At 41.8% G+C, this 17,839-nt stretch overlaps 1 protein-coding gene across 2 annotated transcripts in view; it reads right to left on the bottom strand.

Annotated features, from left to right (window-relative positions):
- Positions 1 to 17,839, bottom strand: part of M1AP (meiosis 1 associated protein) — a 60,826-nt gene that overhangs the window by 15,754 nt on the left and 27,233 nt on the right. For both annotated transcript variants that reach the window (XM_069494868.1, XM_069494867.1), the window contains exons 4-5: positions 5,272 to 5,445; positions 667 to 829 (exon numbers count right to left, since the gene is read on the bottom strand). In XM_069494868.1, the coding sequence (XP_069350969.1) occupies positions 667 to 829; positions 5,272 to 5,445 (337 nt within the window). The remainder of the gene's footprint in view (positions 1 to 666; positions 830 to 5,271; positions 5,446 to 17,839) is intronic.

Here is a 17,839-nt window from a genome sequence, read left to right as displayed (position 1 = left end):
ATAGCTAGAACTTCTACCCAGATCCACTTAAATTCAGCTTAAGTCCACACTACTATGAAAGCTTTTAGATTAGGGTCTGTGAATTATTTACCTTTGTATGGCTAGCGTCTAGTATAGTATCTAGCACATAAAAGACTGTCAAAGCTCAGGAACCTGTGCATTGGCACTGTGGTAGGAACTAGGAAGCAAAGTGGCCTCTGCCATCATTGCTAATTCTACTCTAGAATTGGTTCCCTGAGAAGAAAGAGTTCTATTGATAGTATTTAGGGAAATAGGAGGGGGCAGGGGTAGATCTTACGTACCACTTATTCCTTAAAGGTTGGATCTGTGTCCTGATGCTTAACCACAGTAGGTACTTAATAAACATTTACTGAATGGATAAACACCTTTCTACTGATCTCATCTTTCTCTGTGTTCAGAGACTTTCTGGACTTCCAATTCTCACCCAGACCTCAGAATGTTCTACTACAGCACTTCTTCTACCATCTGCTCATTTGGCCTCCATATGCTGAGTAGCTTGACCCTCATACTATACCTGTAACTGCTACTTTGGAACTGACCATTGCTTTCCTGACACTTAGAGATACTGTCTATCTCTGGACTTCCTAGCCACAGAACCAGTAAGAATAGCATTTGCCTGGATTGGGGAGATTCCTTGGACCATACTTGATCACTTGGAGCTTGTAACGAGAGGCTGATGACTGGGAAGCCATCTGGTAGAGTGTGCTGAAGTCTCCTTTGGGGTCATCCATTCTCAAGGTGCTGTCAGCTGTGCCAGGGAGCAGGGAGGGGCTGAGCAGTCGCTCTTGGAGATCACATTTCAGGCACACTACAATAAAAAGCAGCATCGGAGGAAGGATTGTGGGTCACAAGTTGCCTCAGGCTATGCCATTATGAGATAACATCTGTCATCCATTCCACCTCTATTAGGCAAGCAAAGGATGGGAGGAGGCAGGGGACTGGAAAGAGGAAAGCTTGATTGGTTTGGGAAGGTAAAGCAGGTCTGGAACCTATAGTATCTCTGTCACTCTATGCAACAGTTAACTTATTTTCTGGATCTGACGTGGTTTTTACTTGTTTTTTTTTTTGGAGACAGAGTCTCACTCTGTTGCCCAGGCTAGAGTGCCATGACGTCAGCCTAGCTCACAGCAACCTCAAACTCCTGGGCTTAAGCAATCCTTCTGCCTCAGCCTCCCGAGTAGCTGGGACTACAGGCATGCACCACCATGCCCGGCTAATTTTTTCTCTATATTTTTAGTTTTCCAGCTAACTTCTTTCTACTTTTAGTAGAGACGGGGGTCTCGCTCTTGCTCAGGCTGGTCTCAAACCCCTGACCTCGAGTGATCCTCCCGCTTCGGCCTCCCAGAGTGCTAGGATTACAGGTGTGAGCCACCACGCCTGGCTGGTTTTTACTTGTTTTACTTCTGGGCTGGCTGAGCAGTTGTCTCATAGTGAGAGATCTGGTTTGGATCCAGTCAGAGGAACATGCATCCTCTATGGAGAAGGCAGCTAATGCCAAAATATGCAGGGGCCCTTTGGCAATCACAGAAGGAAATATTGCCTCTGCTGCTTCCCTGTGGCAAAGCTTTGGCAAGACTGCAGGTCATACGAAAGAGGAGCAGGAAAGCAGAAGTCAGGTGGTCAGGTGACTGTTGCTGTTTCTCTGTGGGTTCTTCTAGGGACATGGGGTGGGGGAAATAAGTTCCTGAAATAGTTTATTTTTTTATTCCTCAAAGAAACTGAGTAAATGACCTTCTGGGGCTTGGAGCATCACTGCAGCATCAGATAACAGTTCTGAGGAGGGCTTAGACTAGGTATGAACCATTTATCTAGGAATTTTACTCTGCTACATTAAGCTCCTGCTCCAGTAAGTACCTTCACATGCCACAGTGGACAGCGTTCTGTTGCACTAGGCTTGAAGCCTTGATATTACAAAGTTTTTCAATAAAATGAATATCTGGCTTGCATACTGATAACAATCTTGTGAATATATGAATGCTGAGTACTTGTGAGAAGGATAGTTGATGTTAATGATTTATGAAATGACTGTACTAACTGCAACATGAAGTAAAAACAAAAGTAGAAATAACAGAAAAAAAAAAAAAAAACCAACCCGAGTGGCAGAATAGATGACAGATCCAGCTGGCCCTCTTGGGACCAGTGATTAAGACCAAGACATTAATTCTTGATGAGATGGCTCTTGGCCTGGCTTGTCCCAGGGACCAGGAAGTCAGTAGGAGGAACTTTGCCTAGGACTCCAGCTTCCCCTCATTTCATCTGTGCCTGACTTCTCCATTTCTGGTCCCTAGGCTTTCTGACTGGACAGCTGTGTTCATCGGGCTGAGGTTCTCAATGCTGGTGGCAGTAAGAATCACCTAGAGAACTTCTAAAAAGTACTGATGTCTGGGTCCTACCCCAGACCAATTAAACCAGGATCTCTGAGGGTGGAGCCCAGATACTGATATTTTAAAAAAGTTCCTCATGTGATTCTTACTGCAGTCAGGTCTGAGAACAGCCCAAACTGCAGCCTCAGCAGAATGTTCCAAAGCTGGGAAAGTTGTTTTAGCAGGGCTTGAATCTAGAACCAGGTGTGCTTCTCACCATTCAGAGGCCAGGTGCAGAGGTGCCAGACCCCAAACCAAACAAGTAGACACTCATCTGTGGTTGATTGTGCCTTCTTTCTGTCAGAGAAAGGCCCTTCTAAGGGAAGCACCTAGAGATGGGGTGAAGGGCCCTACGTGGCCCAAAAAGCAGGTGGTATGGGTGCAGAACTTTGTAAGGAGGAGTCAAAGTGAACATATGAGGTGCACTCCTCAAAACAGTCTATAGGAGGAGAGCTCAGGACTTTTGTTTTCTTTCATTTTTTGTAGTGAACCACAGGTCCAGAAATCCATATGTGTGACAATGTTTCAGTTTTAAGAATAATAGATACCTACAGTATAATCTTTATTGCGTTATTTAAAATCTCAGGTGGGTCACATCCTCCCTAGGGGAAGCCTAATTTCCCCAGACCTCATTATAACTGTGCCTGAGTATCTGGATTTCAGTGAAGACTTTCCCAGCAGAACAGCTGACTAGAGTCTGGATCTAAATTCCACCATGCACCCTGAAGATGTGCAGATTTCCAAAAAATGATTACAGATGGAGATAAACATTCTGGCTCTGCCCCTGGTGCTGAAAGCCTTGGGAAGAGGGAAGGGAAGCCAGAGAAATTCTGATTAGTACCATGGGCAAATGCCATGCAACAGTGCAAGACAGTCTAGTTGCAGGAGTTCCAGGCCTTTGAGGGCCCTAGCCCTCTTAATGAGAAAAGTGAATCTCTAGCCCCTTCTTTCAGAATTGCCCAGCACGAGGCTGGTTAGTATAGTAGGTAAAGACCCAGGGTCTGGAGGCAGATAGGCCTGGGTTTGATGAACATAGTCTTGGCTGAGAGAGGTCAAATGTACAAAATGTAGATTTCTGATCCTAAGGGTTAAGAAGGAGTCTGGAGTTGCCTGGCTTCAAATCCTGGCTCTGCTATTAACTTTCTGTGAAGCCCTGCGAAAGTGTTTAATTTCTCTAAGTCTTAGTTTTCTCATCTGTAAAACAGGGATAATATTGTATTTAATTGATCCTAAGACACATTTTTTTCACATACTAACATCTCTGTATGTGTCTTAAAATTGCCATTGGCCAGATACTCTTGGCCCTTACTTAGTACTCTAACCTCAAAGAGCTTTCTCAATGAGGATAAAATAATACTTGTAAGTGACAAGAAAGAGCTGTGTCATGTTTAACTGGCAGTGTTTTCTTTCTTAGTGTACATAAGATAGTGGTATAATTTACAACTGATAGAATCTTAGATTCAACAACATACAGTAACAGTATCTACCTCAAGGTGCTGTGTGAAGATGAAATGGGATAATGCAAGGAAAAGAGTTAACTTACGGCTTGGCACAGAGGGAGGGCTCAATAATGTTAGCTATAAAGTAGCGTCTGTATAAAGTTGCCAGCAACCTTAAATAGGGAAAACAGATAAGTGAATTCCAAAGGATGGAACAAGGATAAATGGGTACTAACAGCCTTGGACAAGTGGGGTGGAAAGAAGGTGCTGGGAAGAAGATTTTATACACAAAGGAAAGACAGCTTAAAACCAAGTTAAGTTGTTAAAGGCATCCTGGGCCCTGGGTTGAAATGGGGGAGGGGAAGAGACCTGATGGCTATCCCTAGAAAGAAAGGGTCTTGGGAAATCATAATCCTATCTAGTGACACTCCAAAGGGCTCTTCCTTGTCCTGAAGAAACAATGGTCGTAAGCAGTTCTATTACAGCTGAAGAAAGGGAAATATACTGCCAATGGCCAAGAGAGAGCCCTCAGAGGAGGCAGTAAGCAGTGTGAGCTGTGTGGGAGAAGGGATTTGGTAAGCACCACGTCCAATCCAGCTTTCAACCCTCAGTGATCTCTTTAGCTACAACCAATATTCTGTTTGGTGAGAAAGATGGGTACAAAATCCCACCCCTAAAGGAGAAGACACACTTTAGTCCTTTCACTTTTGAGCTGGACCCTAAGGAGTCAGCTTTCCCAAGCTCAGCATGGCTGACTAGACTGATGGGCCCATCTGCAGGCCCTGCTACCCTGCATCCTGACCCAACCTTCAAAGAAGAGAGAATAGAAATGGCCTTATTCTTACCACCTAGTGGGACCTGGAATGAAGTATCACTATCAGGCAGAACAATAGCCAAGTTGGGATGCCCAGAACACTAGATTGATCTCTTAGTTTCAATAATTGCCTGAAGTGCTTTGTGAACATGGCCTGTCTCTGCAGTTGCTTTAATTTTCCTCAATTTGCTGCCTCCCTAGTGAGAAGATCTCTATTTAATCTTGATTCACTTCCTCTCACCATAGGCTCTGTTGATATTGCTGAGGTACTGGCACACCTCTAATTATAATGCCAATAATATTTACCACATTAACAGTGAGAATATTGAGAAAAACATATGGCTCATTGTGCTCTTACATAGTGTAGCTGATGCCCTATCACTGAGGTGTCTAAGACTTTGCTCCTAAACTAACTGGCCCTGGGTAGCTGGGCTTAATTAGGCTCAGCTTTCTAAATGGTCATGTTTTAGAACTTTTCTTCTTACTCCTCATGCTTCTCATGCTTATACTGCATAGCCTAATCGAATCCCTAAGCCGCAACTACTCTGGATTCTTATGACTCACCAATCTAGAGTCCCAATCCCAGACAAGGATAATTATAGCCTATATTATATATCTTTGGGAGGTCGTATACTTGGATGATCTCTGGCTCTGGAAATGTTGCTGAAACACCGTGAAGGAAGAAGAAGATGGATATGCTCTTGGTCTGTTCCACTGTTATGCAGCCAGGCTTTGAAGAAAATCTCCATGCTGACAGTATCGTTGTCTATAGTCTGAAGGTCAATGTCAGTTCCCAGGAAAGAACTCTCTGCAGAAGAAAGGGAAATAATGGTTAAATTGTTTAATTCTTTTTTTTTTTTTTTGAGACAGGGTCTCACTCTGTTGCCCAGGCTGTAGTGAGTGGCGTCATCACAGTACACTGTAACCTCGAACTACTGGGCTCAAGCAATCCTTCTGCCTCAGTCTCTCGAGTAGCAAGGAATACAGGTACATGCCACCCACCTGGCTAATTTTTATTATTATTATTATTATTATTATTTTTTGTAGAGATGGGGCTTGCTGTGTTGCTCAGGTTGGTCTCGAACTGCTGGGCTTAAGTGATCCTCCCACACCGGACTCCCAAAGTGCTGGGATTACAGGTGTGAGCCATCACACCTGGCCTATTTAATTCTTTAATTGTGAGTTTTGAAAAATATAAAATATTAAATGCACCCATCTTTTGACCCATCAATTGTACCTCTAGATGTCTAGCCTGAGAGACATTCTTGGACAGTATACAAACAGATATATGTAAAGATGTCTAGTACAGTATTTGTTGTAATAACAAATAATCAAAATCCCAAACAGGAAGCAATTCAAATGCCCACCAGTATGGAAGTGTTTACATTAGGGCACACTGAAACTATGGGGTATTATGCAGCTGTTAACAAAGTAAAGTTAAATGTACTGACATGGAAAACTAAAAGATAAGCGAATAAAGGAAGTTGTATAACAGATATAATATGATCCCATTTATATAAAAATAAAACTATCTGCCTAAGTACATACATATGTATGTGAATGCATTTTACCAAGGTCTGGAAGGCTACCATCAAACTGTTAACAGTGGATAACGAGTGGAAATGGAGCAGGGTTCTGAGATATGTTCCCTTTTTACTATTCATACTTCCATACTGTTTGAATTTTATTGGAACATTTGAGAATACAAAAACAACCCCAAAATTGTATGGCAATGCAAATTGAATACTTAGTTAACAAGGGGGACTTCAATTTCATGTTGTCTTACAGTAAAAATGTGTTCAATTATTACTTCTGTTATAAAAAGTGAATTAAAAAAAACTAAAAGAATGATGGATTCCTGGGCTCCACATTATGATACAGAAGCAAGCCTGAAGCATTAGTCATTGGCACAGTGGATCTCACAAGTGTGGTCAGCAGCAAAGAGGATGGGGATGTTCTGGGTGGAGTGTGATTTAATTCCAAATCCAAAGGAATGGGGTGACAAGGCTTTGCTGGTGTACTTCCAGCTTCAGGCAACACTAGTTCAGTTGGGATCTGCGTCTGCAGGTAAGTTCAATCATAAGGTGGTGGAGGAAGCACAGAGGAAACGAGGCAAGAGCTGGAAAGAAACTGGAGAGGAACCCGACTTTCTTTGCTTCATCATGAGGGACTCTCTGAAGTACTTTTACAAAGAGCCTAAGAAAAACCAGTTGCTCCAATGAATTAACTTCTGTGTATGACTCATGGACTCCAGGGAGAAGGCTGGATTATTTCTAGAACGACATTCCTGAGGACAAGTCTGCAGAGGTGGCAGACTTTCCACAGGGAACAAAGGGGCTTCAGTCCAACGCATTGGTTCCAACACAGGGGAGGTGTGGTGAGATTTAGATGACTTCATATCATATTTAGCAACTTATCCTGTGGCTGAAAAGGGGCAACTAATGCATTTCTCTATGGCCAGAATGATTAAAACTCTACTATTTTCTGTGAATAGTTATGAGGATTCATTAGTTAACTAGTTATTTCATTCATTCCATCGATATATAGGACACTCTGTGCCTTTAAGGAGTTTACAAAACAACATTAATCTTGACCACTCATCCTCAAACTCTCATATGCCACATTATGTTTTACAGTACTACCATGACATATATAAAGAAACTGCCAGTGAATCTTTTTTTCCTTTTTAGAGATGGGGTCTCGTTCTGTTGCCCAGTTGCCCAGGTTGGACTACAGTGGCGTGATCATAGTTCACTGCAGCCTCCAACTTCTAGGCTTAAGTGATCATTCTGCCTCAGCCTCCCAGGTATCTGGGATCACAGGCATGAGCCACTGCGCCAGCTAATGTTAATCTTATTTTGTCACAGGCAAAACAAGGAACAATTTAATTTTTCTGAGCCTGAAACCTACCTAGACTTTGACTTGAGTAACAAGTATGGAAATGACTGAGGAGCTTCTCTTCAGTGACGTGAAACAGTTCTTAAAGCATAAGGGGGCAGTTAAAGAATTGAGCAAAGGAGCTCGGGAAGTGGAAAGGATAAAATTGCTCACAGTACAAATGACAGAACTTTGGAGAAGAGAAGTAAATGTTTCTTTTTTTTCTCTCTCTGGGCAAAGGGTAGAAGATTAGAAACTCCTACCATGGACAATGTGAGGGCATAATGCAAAGTTATCTCCCATTAAGAATCTGGAAATAAGACCGAGCATGGTGGCTCACACCTGTAATCCCAGTGCTTTAGAAGGGCGAGGCAGCAGAATTTCTTGAGGCCAGGAATTTGAGACCAGCCTGGGCAACATAGTGAGACCCTGTCTTTTTTTAAAAAAAAAAAAGAAAGAAAAGAAGAAAAAGAAAAATTAGCCAAGTGTGGGGGCTCGTGCCTGTAGTCCCAGCTACTTGGGAGGCTGAGGTGGGAGGTTGGTTCAAGCCCAGGAGTTGGAGGTTGCAGTGAGCTACAATGGAGCCAATGCAATCAGCCTGGGGAACAGAGTGAGACCTTGTCTCCTAAAAAAAAAAAAAAAAGAATCTGGAAATAAGAAAAATAGGGGTTTCCTTAGACAATTAAACCATAAAATCAACACAGAGTGCTGAGGTCAGTGAAAAACAGTTACCTTAAGAAGTGAGAATGGCTTATTGACCACAGCAAGATTTGGCTGTAGCCTTATTTATGCTACTGGCATATCTAAGCCACGAATGTATCTATTGGAAGGGTAGAGGGCTAGTCAGAAATGAAGCACAGAGAAGGGGAGCAACACGGGCACACGCTAGCAGTACTCGTCCACGCGTGGCTCAGAGAAGGCACGCTGACTTCCTGTTGTGTCCCACTGGCAGGGATATGTTTGTCAAGTCTCTGCTCTTGGTGATTATGGTGGTTATGGTTCTGGCTTATCCTTCATTCTTGAGCTTGGGAAGGTGAGTGTGTCTCTGAGAAGGTGTTGACACAATCAACTTTCTGATGCTGCAAAGCTAAAGGACCAGGTATGAAGGAAAATGCCATGCCATTAGGGCCTTCGGGCAGCCAGTCAGGCAGCCAGTCTTCCCTGATGACACTCCATCAACATTCTGACGTTCTTTTTAACTTCTTAACATACACAGTTTTGGAAAGCCACAGAGCAGGGCTGTTTCTTTTGAAAACGTTCTCATGTAACCTGCATAGAGGTGCTGTGCTTTGAGCTTGAGCCTTCAGTTTTGTAGTCTCAGAAGGGAGTGAGCATCCTCTCGGGACAGACTCATATTATCCAAACTAGAGACTAATTTATAAACCAGAACACTTCAGAGAGAGAACTTCTTTTCCATTTTCTCTGTCACTGGTCCAGGCATTCATTTCCTTGTGCCTAGATTATGGGAGTAGCCTCTTAGCTATCCTAGCAAACTCATTTCTTCCCCTCCAATACTTCTTACATACCACTTCCAGTTACAATTGTTACTCTTTCTGAAACACAGTTTCATCAGATTCCTCCTTTGCTAAAGAGCACATACTGCCTTCCTGCTGTCACTCACGCATCCTGTACCAATTGGTACTACCCAATATTCCACAAGTATCCTACCCATCCTTTCCTTGATATCTGCGCCATTTAAATGTAAACTCTTCAAGGGTAGGAATTGTTTCTTTTTACTTGAATCCTCCCTATTAGTGTCTTACATAGAGCTGAAGCTTAGCAAATGCCTGTTGAGTTGAACAATTGCTCCCTCCTCCTCAGCTCTCATTACCTTTTCCTGTAACTCTTCTGCTTCAGCTAACTTAGTCTCCCTGCCACATGACTTCCTTCCTTCCTTAGTGCTTTTATTACTCTGTCAATCCATGGCCTGCATCTCCCCCACAATTCAACTCAGGACTGTGTCCAGGAAGTTATGCTTAATTATATCCTCCCTTATCTGGCTTTAATTATCACTCCCTGAGTATCTGCGGGCTTCATTCGGGCAATATTAATCACATGTGCTAAGTTGTTTCTTCTGAAGGATTTTCTTCTTTTCTTGAGTTTATGAAAGGCAACGGGACTTAATGGAAAGACCAGGATTTAACTCCTGGCTTGAAAGTTGTTAACTATGTGATTTTGGGCAAAGTGGGATAGTACAACTTATTTCTTAGTTATAGTGAGGCATTAAAGAGTGAGATGATCATCTATGAACGGCATGCATTAGGTCCAACAAATGTCATTTTCTTCCTTCTCTCTAATTAACAAAATGATTAGCTCTTATAGGATAATAATTTACTTCACTTTTTTTTTTTTTTTTTTTTGAGACAGAGTCTTACTCTGTTGCCCGGGCTAGAGTGCTGTGGCTTCAGCCTACCTCAAACTCCTGGGCTCAAGCAATCCTTCTGCTTCAGCCTTCCAAGTAGTTGGGACTACAGGCGTGTGCCACCACGCCCGGCTAACTTTTTCCTATATATTTTCAGTTGTCCAGCTAATTTTCTTTCTATTTTTAGTAGAGACAGGGTCTCACTCTTGCTCAGGCTGGTCTCTAACTCCTGAGCTCAAACGATCCTCCTGCCTCAGCCTCCCAGAGTGCTAAGATTACAGGCGTGAGCCACCGCACCTGGCCTGTACTTTACTTTTTAAAAACTTTTCCCCCCAGTCACTTCCCTTGGTCACTGCTTTCTGCTCACCACTACCATACATAAGAACACCAACACTTGGGACGTACTGTTCCTCACAAATGCAAATAAATGTGCTAAACCTGGGGATCTGGGGGGTTTCTCAGTTCTTAGATGTTGAAGAGCATCTCCTTCACTGGCTTGAGAGTAGAGCACTGTGCACTGGGCGAATGAGTCATGCCGACAGGACGAAATAGAAAGGGTATAGGAGCGAAGCTGCTGTTCTGTGTCTGAGTGGTTAAGGTGAGTGAATAAGGAAGGCCTGGTTCCCTGCAGCCCGCAAGGTGCAGCCAGCGTTCACATTGGTTTTGGACTTATCCTGCCCCCCTGTGGCCACAAGCAGTGACATCTTTTACTGAGCTCTGAGCTTTTCGGGAAGGTACACAAAAATGGGAAAAACTAAGAAAGCTAAATGATTGAAAGTCAGGTAATGCCTAAAGCAGACCGTCTCAGAAGGAGGCTTAAAATTTAAGTGTGTTTAAAATGGTAGACTTTAACACACATTCTTGCATATACAAGGGCTGTATTTCTCTCTTGACATATAATGTCTAAAGTAGATGCCTGGAAAAGGCTCTCCTGCCCAGTTCTGTACATCCTCCCCAGTCCCCAAGGTCCCTGGCCTCTAGACTGGACGTGTTCCTCTCCAAATGGCATTCATGTAGCCTGTCCTTGGGTGTCATAGATGGGCTTCAGGGGTTCTCGGAACCCCTTGAAATTACATAGACTTTCATCTGTATATACATGTATGTATTTGGTGTGGTAGAGAAAGGGGATAGGCCCTTAGCTTTTATTAGATTCTCTAAAGAGCTTTATGACCTCTAAAAGGTCAGGAACCACTACAGAGACTATGGAGTCACAGTAATTTAGTCTGCCTGGGTCATTTTACAATCAGCTGTCTACTCTGTGAATACAGGATAGCTACAGGATGTTAACAACTAGGATAAGTAATCAAAGCAGATAAAGCTTATTCAGGAACAACTATGCAGAGTCATCCAATCACTCTCCTTAAATTAACACATGATGATAATATCCAACAGGTCACAATGTTGGAGCAGTCCAGCTTGTCTTCCTGGGCTCATTTGCCTCATTTATGGAGGTGATGCTTGGTCCCTGGGGAAAAGGAGAAGACCCTTGAAAAGAGGTGACAGGAGTGGTGGTGGTGATGGCTACTGTGGACTCAGTGCAGAGAGGTGAGTGCACTAATGGCCCTAGTGGTGACTGTTCTCCTGGGTCCCTATCTACAAGAGGGTTAAGACATTACTAGAACTGTAATGAGATAGACAAAATTTATATCCCAGAATTCTTCTTAGGGAGAGAACTGTTACTCATTCACTTATTCATTCTTTCACTCATTTAATTTGTCATTCAAGCAATTATTAATTTAGCACCTTTTATGAGCTAGGCACTGGCTGGTGTCATCAAGAAAAAAGACAAATTAACTGCTTTTGTGGTTTACATTCTAGTGGGAGAACAGACAATAAACAAACAAAACAGAATAAATTGCAGACAATGATAGATACTATGAAGAAAAATAAAGCAGGAAGGGTGTGTGTGTGTGTGTGTGTGTGTGTGTGTAAATTTTTAGCTTGACTGGCCAGGGAAGTGTTTTCTAAGAAGGTGATGGTTGAGCAGAGGCTTGAATGAAATGAAGTGAGTCACGAACATATTTGTGGGAAGATGGTTCCTTATAAAGGGATGAGAAAGTTCAAAGGTCCTGAGGTGGGAATGAGCTTGGTGTGCTGGAGGAATAGCAAGAAGGCTAGAGCAGAATGAAAGAGGAAGTGAGGACTAGCTAATAAGTTGCTGGGGTGAAGGATGAGACCCCCAAATGAGCACACTTGTATAACAACAGGTGGTCACTATACTTGCTTTGAAGAAGGGTAGGTTTCATTATTACAAGCCTTTAGTTTTGCTCAGGAAGTGTGCAAGATTGCAGGGGACAGAGCTGAGACAGTGCTCCTTTTCCTTTCTCTTTTTCTTTTCAGCTCTTGGCTTGTAAACAATCATTGAATTAGCATTTAAAAAATTTTTGTTTGAAGGTGTGCTATCAGCTTGTATGGGGTGCCCACATGTCCCAGCCCGGCCCTATCATACACGCTTTCCTGTTGAGTGGTGCTGGTGGGCAGTGAGGAAAGGGGGAAAAGGAATCTGGGAGTTCCATGAGCAGAGCTTAAGCAGAGATCCCTCAGCTTGGAGTGGACATACCTCTTTCCCAGCTCTGGTCAGGTACCCAGGGAATTCTACTGTTAGAGGTTGTCCACCCATCTGCCCCTCATCCAGCTAGTACAGTTTAAGGTGGGTTGAAAAAAGACTTGACTGTTAACTAAAGAATGAAATACTAATGGTTCATAATGGATGATTTACATCATTACTGACAAACTTGGGAACTGTGGGCCCTGTTTTAGTCTATTTGGGCTGCTATAACAAAATACCATAAACTGAGTGGCTTATAAACAACAGAAATTTACTTCTCACAGTTTTGGAGGCTGGGACGTCCAAGATCAAGGCACTGGCAGATTCAGTGTCTGGTGAGGGCCCACTTCCTGGTTCATAGATGGCACCTTCTCACTGTGTCCTCACATGGCAGAGGGGGCAAATAAGCTCCCCTGAGACTCTTTTATAAGGGCACTAATCCCATTTATGGGGACTCTGCCCTGCCTTATGACCTAGTCACCACCTAATGCCCCCACCTCCTAATACTATCTTGTTATACTTATTATACTATCTTTCAAATATGAATTTAGGGAGGACACAACATTCAGACTATAGTGGACCACCTAGCTCTGAGATAGGTCCCAACCTAATTTCAAATGTAATATTTCAGCCTTTAGTAAACAGATGAATTAGGAAAGAAAAAGTTCCTAGAGCAATTATTTTGGCTGGGTAAGTAGCCTTTTTGGGATCTCTTTTCCTTAGGCTTGTGTGTTTCTAAGGGGAAGAAGCAGGGACTGCCAAAAGAAAGCAGGAAAGCAGGGAAAAAGATGAACAAAAAACAGAGAGGACAGACAAAAAATAAAATGGTAGACCTGAATCCAACTACATCAATACTTATGGTAAATGTTAATGGACTGTACATTCCAAATAAAAGCCAGAGATCATTAGAATGGATAAAAAGCAAGACCCAATTATATGCTGTCTATAAGAGATAGACTTTAAGTATAAAGACATAAATGGGTTGAAAGTAAATGGATGGGAAAAGATGAACCATAAACACAGTAAAATCAAAGAAAAATGAAAACATATATCCACACCATGATTTGTGTATGGATACTCACAGCAGCTTTCTTCACAATAGTAAAAAACTGGAAATAACTGAAATGCCCATTAACAGGTGAATGGTTAAAAAAAAGTGACATATTCATGCAATATCCTACTAGTCAGCAACAGTAACAAACTCACTCCTGATATAAACAACATGGATGAATCTCAAAATCTCAGTGAAAAAACCCAGACACAAAAAGTGTATACTGTATGATTCCACTTATATAAAATGTAAACTAATGTACAGACAAAAAGCAGATCAGTGGTCTTACCTGGGGATGGAGAGAAGCATGGAATGTAAAGGGGAAAGGGGAATCTTTTGGGGATAATGGAAATGTTATATATATATATATGTGTGTGTGTATATATATATATATATATATATACACACATATTTTTTTTTTTTTTTTTTGGATACAGAGTCTCACTCTGTTGCCCGGGCTAGAGTGCCATGGCATCAGCCTAGCTCACAGCAACCTCAAACTCCTGGGTTTAAGCAATCCTTCTGCCTCAGCCTCCCGACTCGCTGTCACTACAGGCATGCACCACCATGCCCAGCTAATTTTTTCTATATATTTTTAGTTGTCCTGATAATTTCTTTCTATTTTTTCAGTAGAGACGGGGTCTCGCTCTTGCTCAGGCTGGTCTCGAACCCCTGACCTCGAGTGATCCTCCCACCTCAGCCTCCCAGAGTGCTAGGATTATAGGCGTGAGCCACTGCGCTGAAATGTTATATATTTTGATTGTGGTGATGATTTTTTTTTTTTTTTTTTTGAGACAGAGTCTCACTCTGTTGCCCAGGCTAGAGTGAGTGCCGTGGCGTTAGCCTAGCTCACAGCAACCTCAAACTCCTGAGCTCAAGCGATCCTCCTGCCTCAGCCTCCCGAGTAGCTGGGACTACAGGCATGTGCCACCATGCCCGGCTAATTTTTTCTATATATATTTTTTTTAGCTGTCCATATAATTTCTTTCTATTTTTAGTAGAGACGGGGTCTCGCTCTTGCTCAGGCTGGTCTCGAACTCCTGAGCTCAAACGATCCGCCCACCTCGGCCTCCCAGAGTGCTAGGATTACAGGCATGAGCCACCGCGTGTGGTGATGATTTGTGGTCTTACACAACTGTCAAAACTCATTGAATTGTATACTTTCAATGGATGCAACTTATGGCATGCAAATGATTCCTCAATAAAGTTTGTAAGAAAAAATTTTTAAATTTCAATTTTCAAATAACTTTAGATTTTCTGCTATACTCAAAAATTAGTTAATTCAATTTTTAAAAAGGGAGGGGTTGCAATTTTTCTGAGACCATGGCTTCTGTTAATGAAATAAATAAATGTCTCTCTTTGTTTAAAATATTTAGGAAATAAATACAACTGTGGTTCTAATATAGTCTTAATGCCACAGGGAAATGACTTTAATGTAGTTATCAAAGACAAACTCAATGAACAGTTGTGTTTTCTGGTCTATTTTCGAAGACACTGAATGGGGAAAAATCAATATCTATAGTCTGACAATTGCACTGAAGCGTAGAAGAGGCTCCCCCCACCCTCTTTCTTTCTGGAATCCTTTAGCAAGTAATGAATCCTTATCTTCTATGTTTGGGTTGTTAACATTTGGTGTTTCCTGAGAACACATATGGATAAAATACCTTTCTAAAAGTGCTTGACATCAATCCTTGGAAAAGTCTAGGAGGAAATATTAAACAGATGGTTTGTGAGCACTTAGCAAGGGAACCTGATATCCTTGTGTGTGGCTGAGAAATGTAGACTAGTTGACAGCATCGTTAGGTTGATTTGTAACTGGCTGAAAGACTCACATACCCAATGAGTGCAGACTGCAGCCTGGACAGAGGCTCTCTGGATGTCAAAGTGTATTGATCACAGTGGCCATTTTAGTTTTGGCATATTTATTACTTAGCCATTCTTTAAAAAGCTATTGTAAAATTTTATGATATGCAAATGAATACATGTGAGGTTATATATATATGTACATATATATCCACACACACATATATGCTGTGAAGCATAACAACAAAATAAACACTCATGACTGCTTTATTCAACTTAGAACATTATCAATAGCCCTGTATGCTTTTTCCTGATCTTCTCCAGAGGAAACTTTGCCACACTGAATTTTGTTTTTGTCATTCCTTTCCTTTTAAAAGTAATTTCATTACTTTATTACTTTACTTATTTTTTGAGAAAGAGTCTCACTCCACTGCCCTGAGTAGAGTGCCATGGTATCAGCCTAGCTCACAGCAACCTCAAACTCCTGGGCTCAAGCAATCCTCCTGCCTCAGCTTCCCGAGTAGCTGGGACTACAGGCATGTGCCACCATGCCTGGCTAATTTTTTTTCTATATATTTTTAGTTGTCCAGCTAATTTCTTTCTATTTTTTTAGTAGAGACAGGGTCTCACTCTTGCTCAGGCTGGTCTCCAATTCCTGAGCTCAAACGATCCTCCCTCCTCGGCCTCCCAGAGTGCTAGGATTATAGGCGTGAGCCACTGCACCTGGCCTAATTTTATTATTTTAAATAACATTTTATTATTTTAGTTTTGATTAAGCTTTATAAAGAAGTATCGCATAGTATATACCTTTGGTTACCTGCTTTTTTCTCAATATTGAGAAGATGCATCCACATTGTTAAATGTAGCTGCTGATTATTTGTTTTCTTTGTGAATATGCCTTGTAATATATATTCTGATAACAATTCTTTATTGATCATATGAGTTGGAAATGTAGTTGTGATCTGTCATCACTTTTTTCATAGTATCTTTTAGTGAACAGAAATTTTTAATTTCAATGTAGTTACATTTATCAATCGTTTATTTTATAATTAGCAAACTTTGTGTCTCATTTAGGAAATCTGTCCTCCTCCCCAACCTTTGTCATAAAAAATTTCTTCTGGCTGGGCACGGTGGCTCACGCCTGTAATCCTAGCACTCTGGGAGGCTGAGGTGGGTGGATCGTTTGAGCTCAGGCGTTCGAGACCAGCCTGAGCAAGAGTGAGACCCCGTCTCTACTAAAAAAATAGAAAGAAATTAGCTGGACAACCAAAAATATTTAGAAAAATTTAGCCAGGCATGGTGGCGCATGCCTGTAGTCCCAGCTACTCGGAAGCTGAGGCAGGAGGATCACCTGAGCCCAGGAGTTTGAGGTTGCTGTGAGCTAGGTTGATGCCATGGCACTCTAGCCCAGGCAACAGAGTGAGACTCTGTCTCAAAAAAAAAAAAAAAAAAAAGAAAAGGGCTTCAGGTAATGACAGTCCACTTAGGACTTGGTCATCATAACAAATCTCAGAGATATACTAAACCATACATATATTAATCCAAACAATTTCGAAAATATTAATAAGAATAGCTAACTTTTACTGAGTATTTACTGTCTATTAGGCAATTAATAAACATTAATTCCCACAACTACTGCATAGGGTATGAATTAATAACTAAGTCTTAGTGAGGCTAAGTACCTTGTCAAAAGTTGCATAGCTAGTAGGTGATAGAATTGGGATTTAGACTCAGGTCACCTAATTCTGATGCATTCATCTTTCTGAGAATGAGAGAAGCTGCTGTTGCTAATTTTTTTTTTTTTGTCTTATTGCTTACAAGCCATGTGACTGTTCCACCTCCAAAGTTAGATTTAATCCTTAGGATAAATATTTAAAGTGATTTTCCCCAGTATTTTATATGAAACATTTCCTTTTGATTTAACCTTAATATAATACAGACATATCACTTAAACCGTTTTGTGTAGTTTATCTGAGAACATTTAAAGACAAGACAACCACCCCCTTCCTGCTATGTTGTGCTATAGGCAGTTGGAATAGCTTACAGGAGTTCAAATTTGAGAGCCTTAGGAAGAAAGGCAAGGCCACAGGACAAAGCTGGGCCTGGCTGGGCCTCAGCAGACAAAACTGTAGGAGAGAGGGGCATCAAAATGCTAAGTGGAGAAAAGTCCAAGCTAGGGTACTGTTAGGCCTGTTGAGAGTGTTTTGGCCAGGTACCATCCTCTCTGTCTTGTCTTCCTGCCTCAGGTATCCTGGGAGTGGCACTAGCTTTAATGCCTCAGTTGCTTTGCCACTCTCCTAACTGTATGCTAGGAGCTGCTGCTCTCTTCCTACATACAGCTGTTATACTTATCAGTGCCAGGTATCTTAGCAGCAGATTCTGTGGGGTTCTGCTACTCGTGTATAGTGTTTGTCTCTTCAACTAAATTGTTAAGCTCCTCGGAAGCACATATCTTACACTCTTGTGTACTCCTCACGTCTAGCACACAGTAAAACATTTTATTGATTAATAAATGTTGTGCTGTACTTGTTGGTTGGCAATGGTGCCTCCTTCTTCTCTTC

Source organism: Eulemur rufifrons, chromosome 19 (genome assembly GCF_041146395.1).
Source record: "Eulemur rufifrons isolate Redbay chromosome 19, OSU_ERuf_1, whole genome shotgun sequence".
Taxonomy (NCBI): Eukaryota; Metazoa; Chordata; class Mammalia; order Primates; family Lemuridae; genus Eulemur; species Eulemur rufifrons.
The sequence above is the reverse complement of the archived record's forward strand: the minus strand, read 5'-3'. Positions and strand labels throughout refer to the sequence as shown.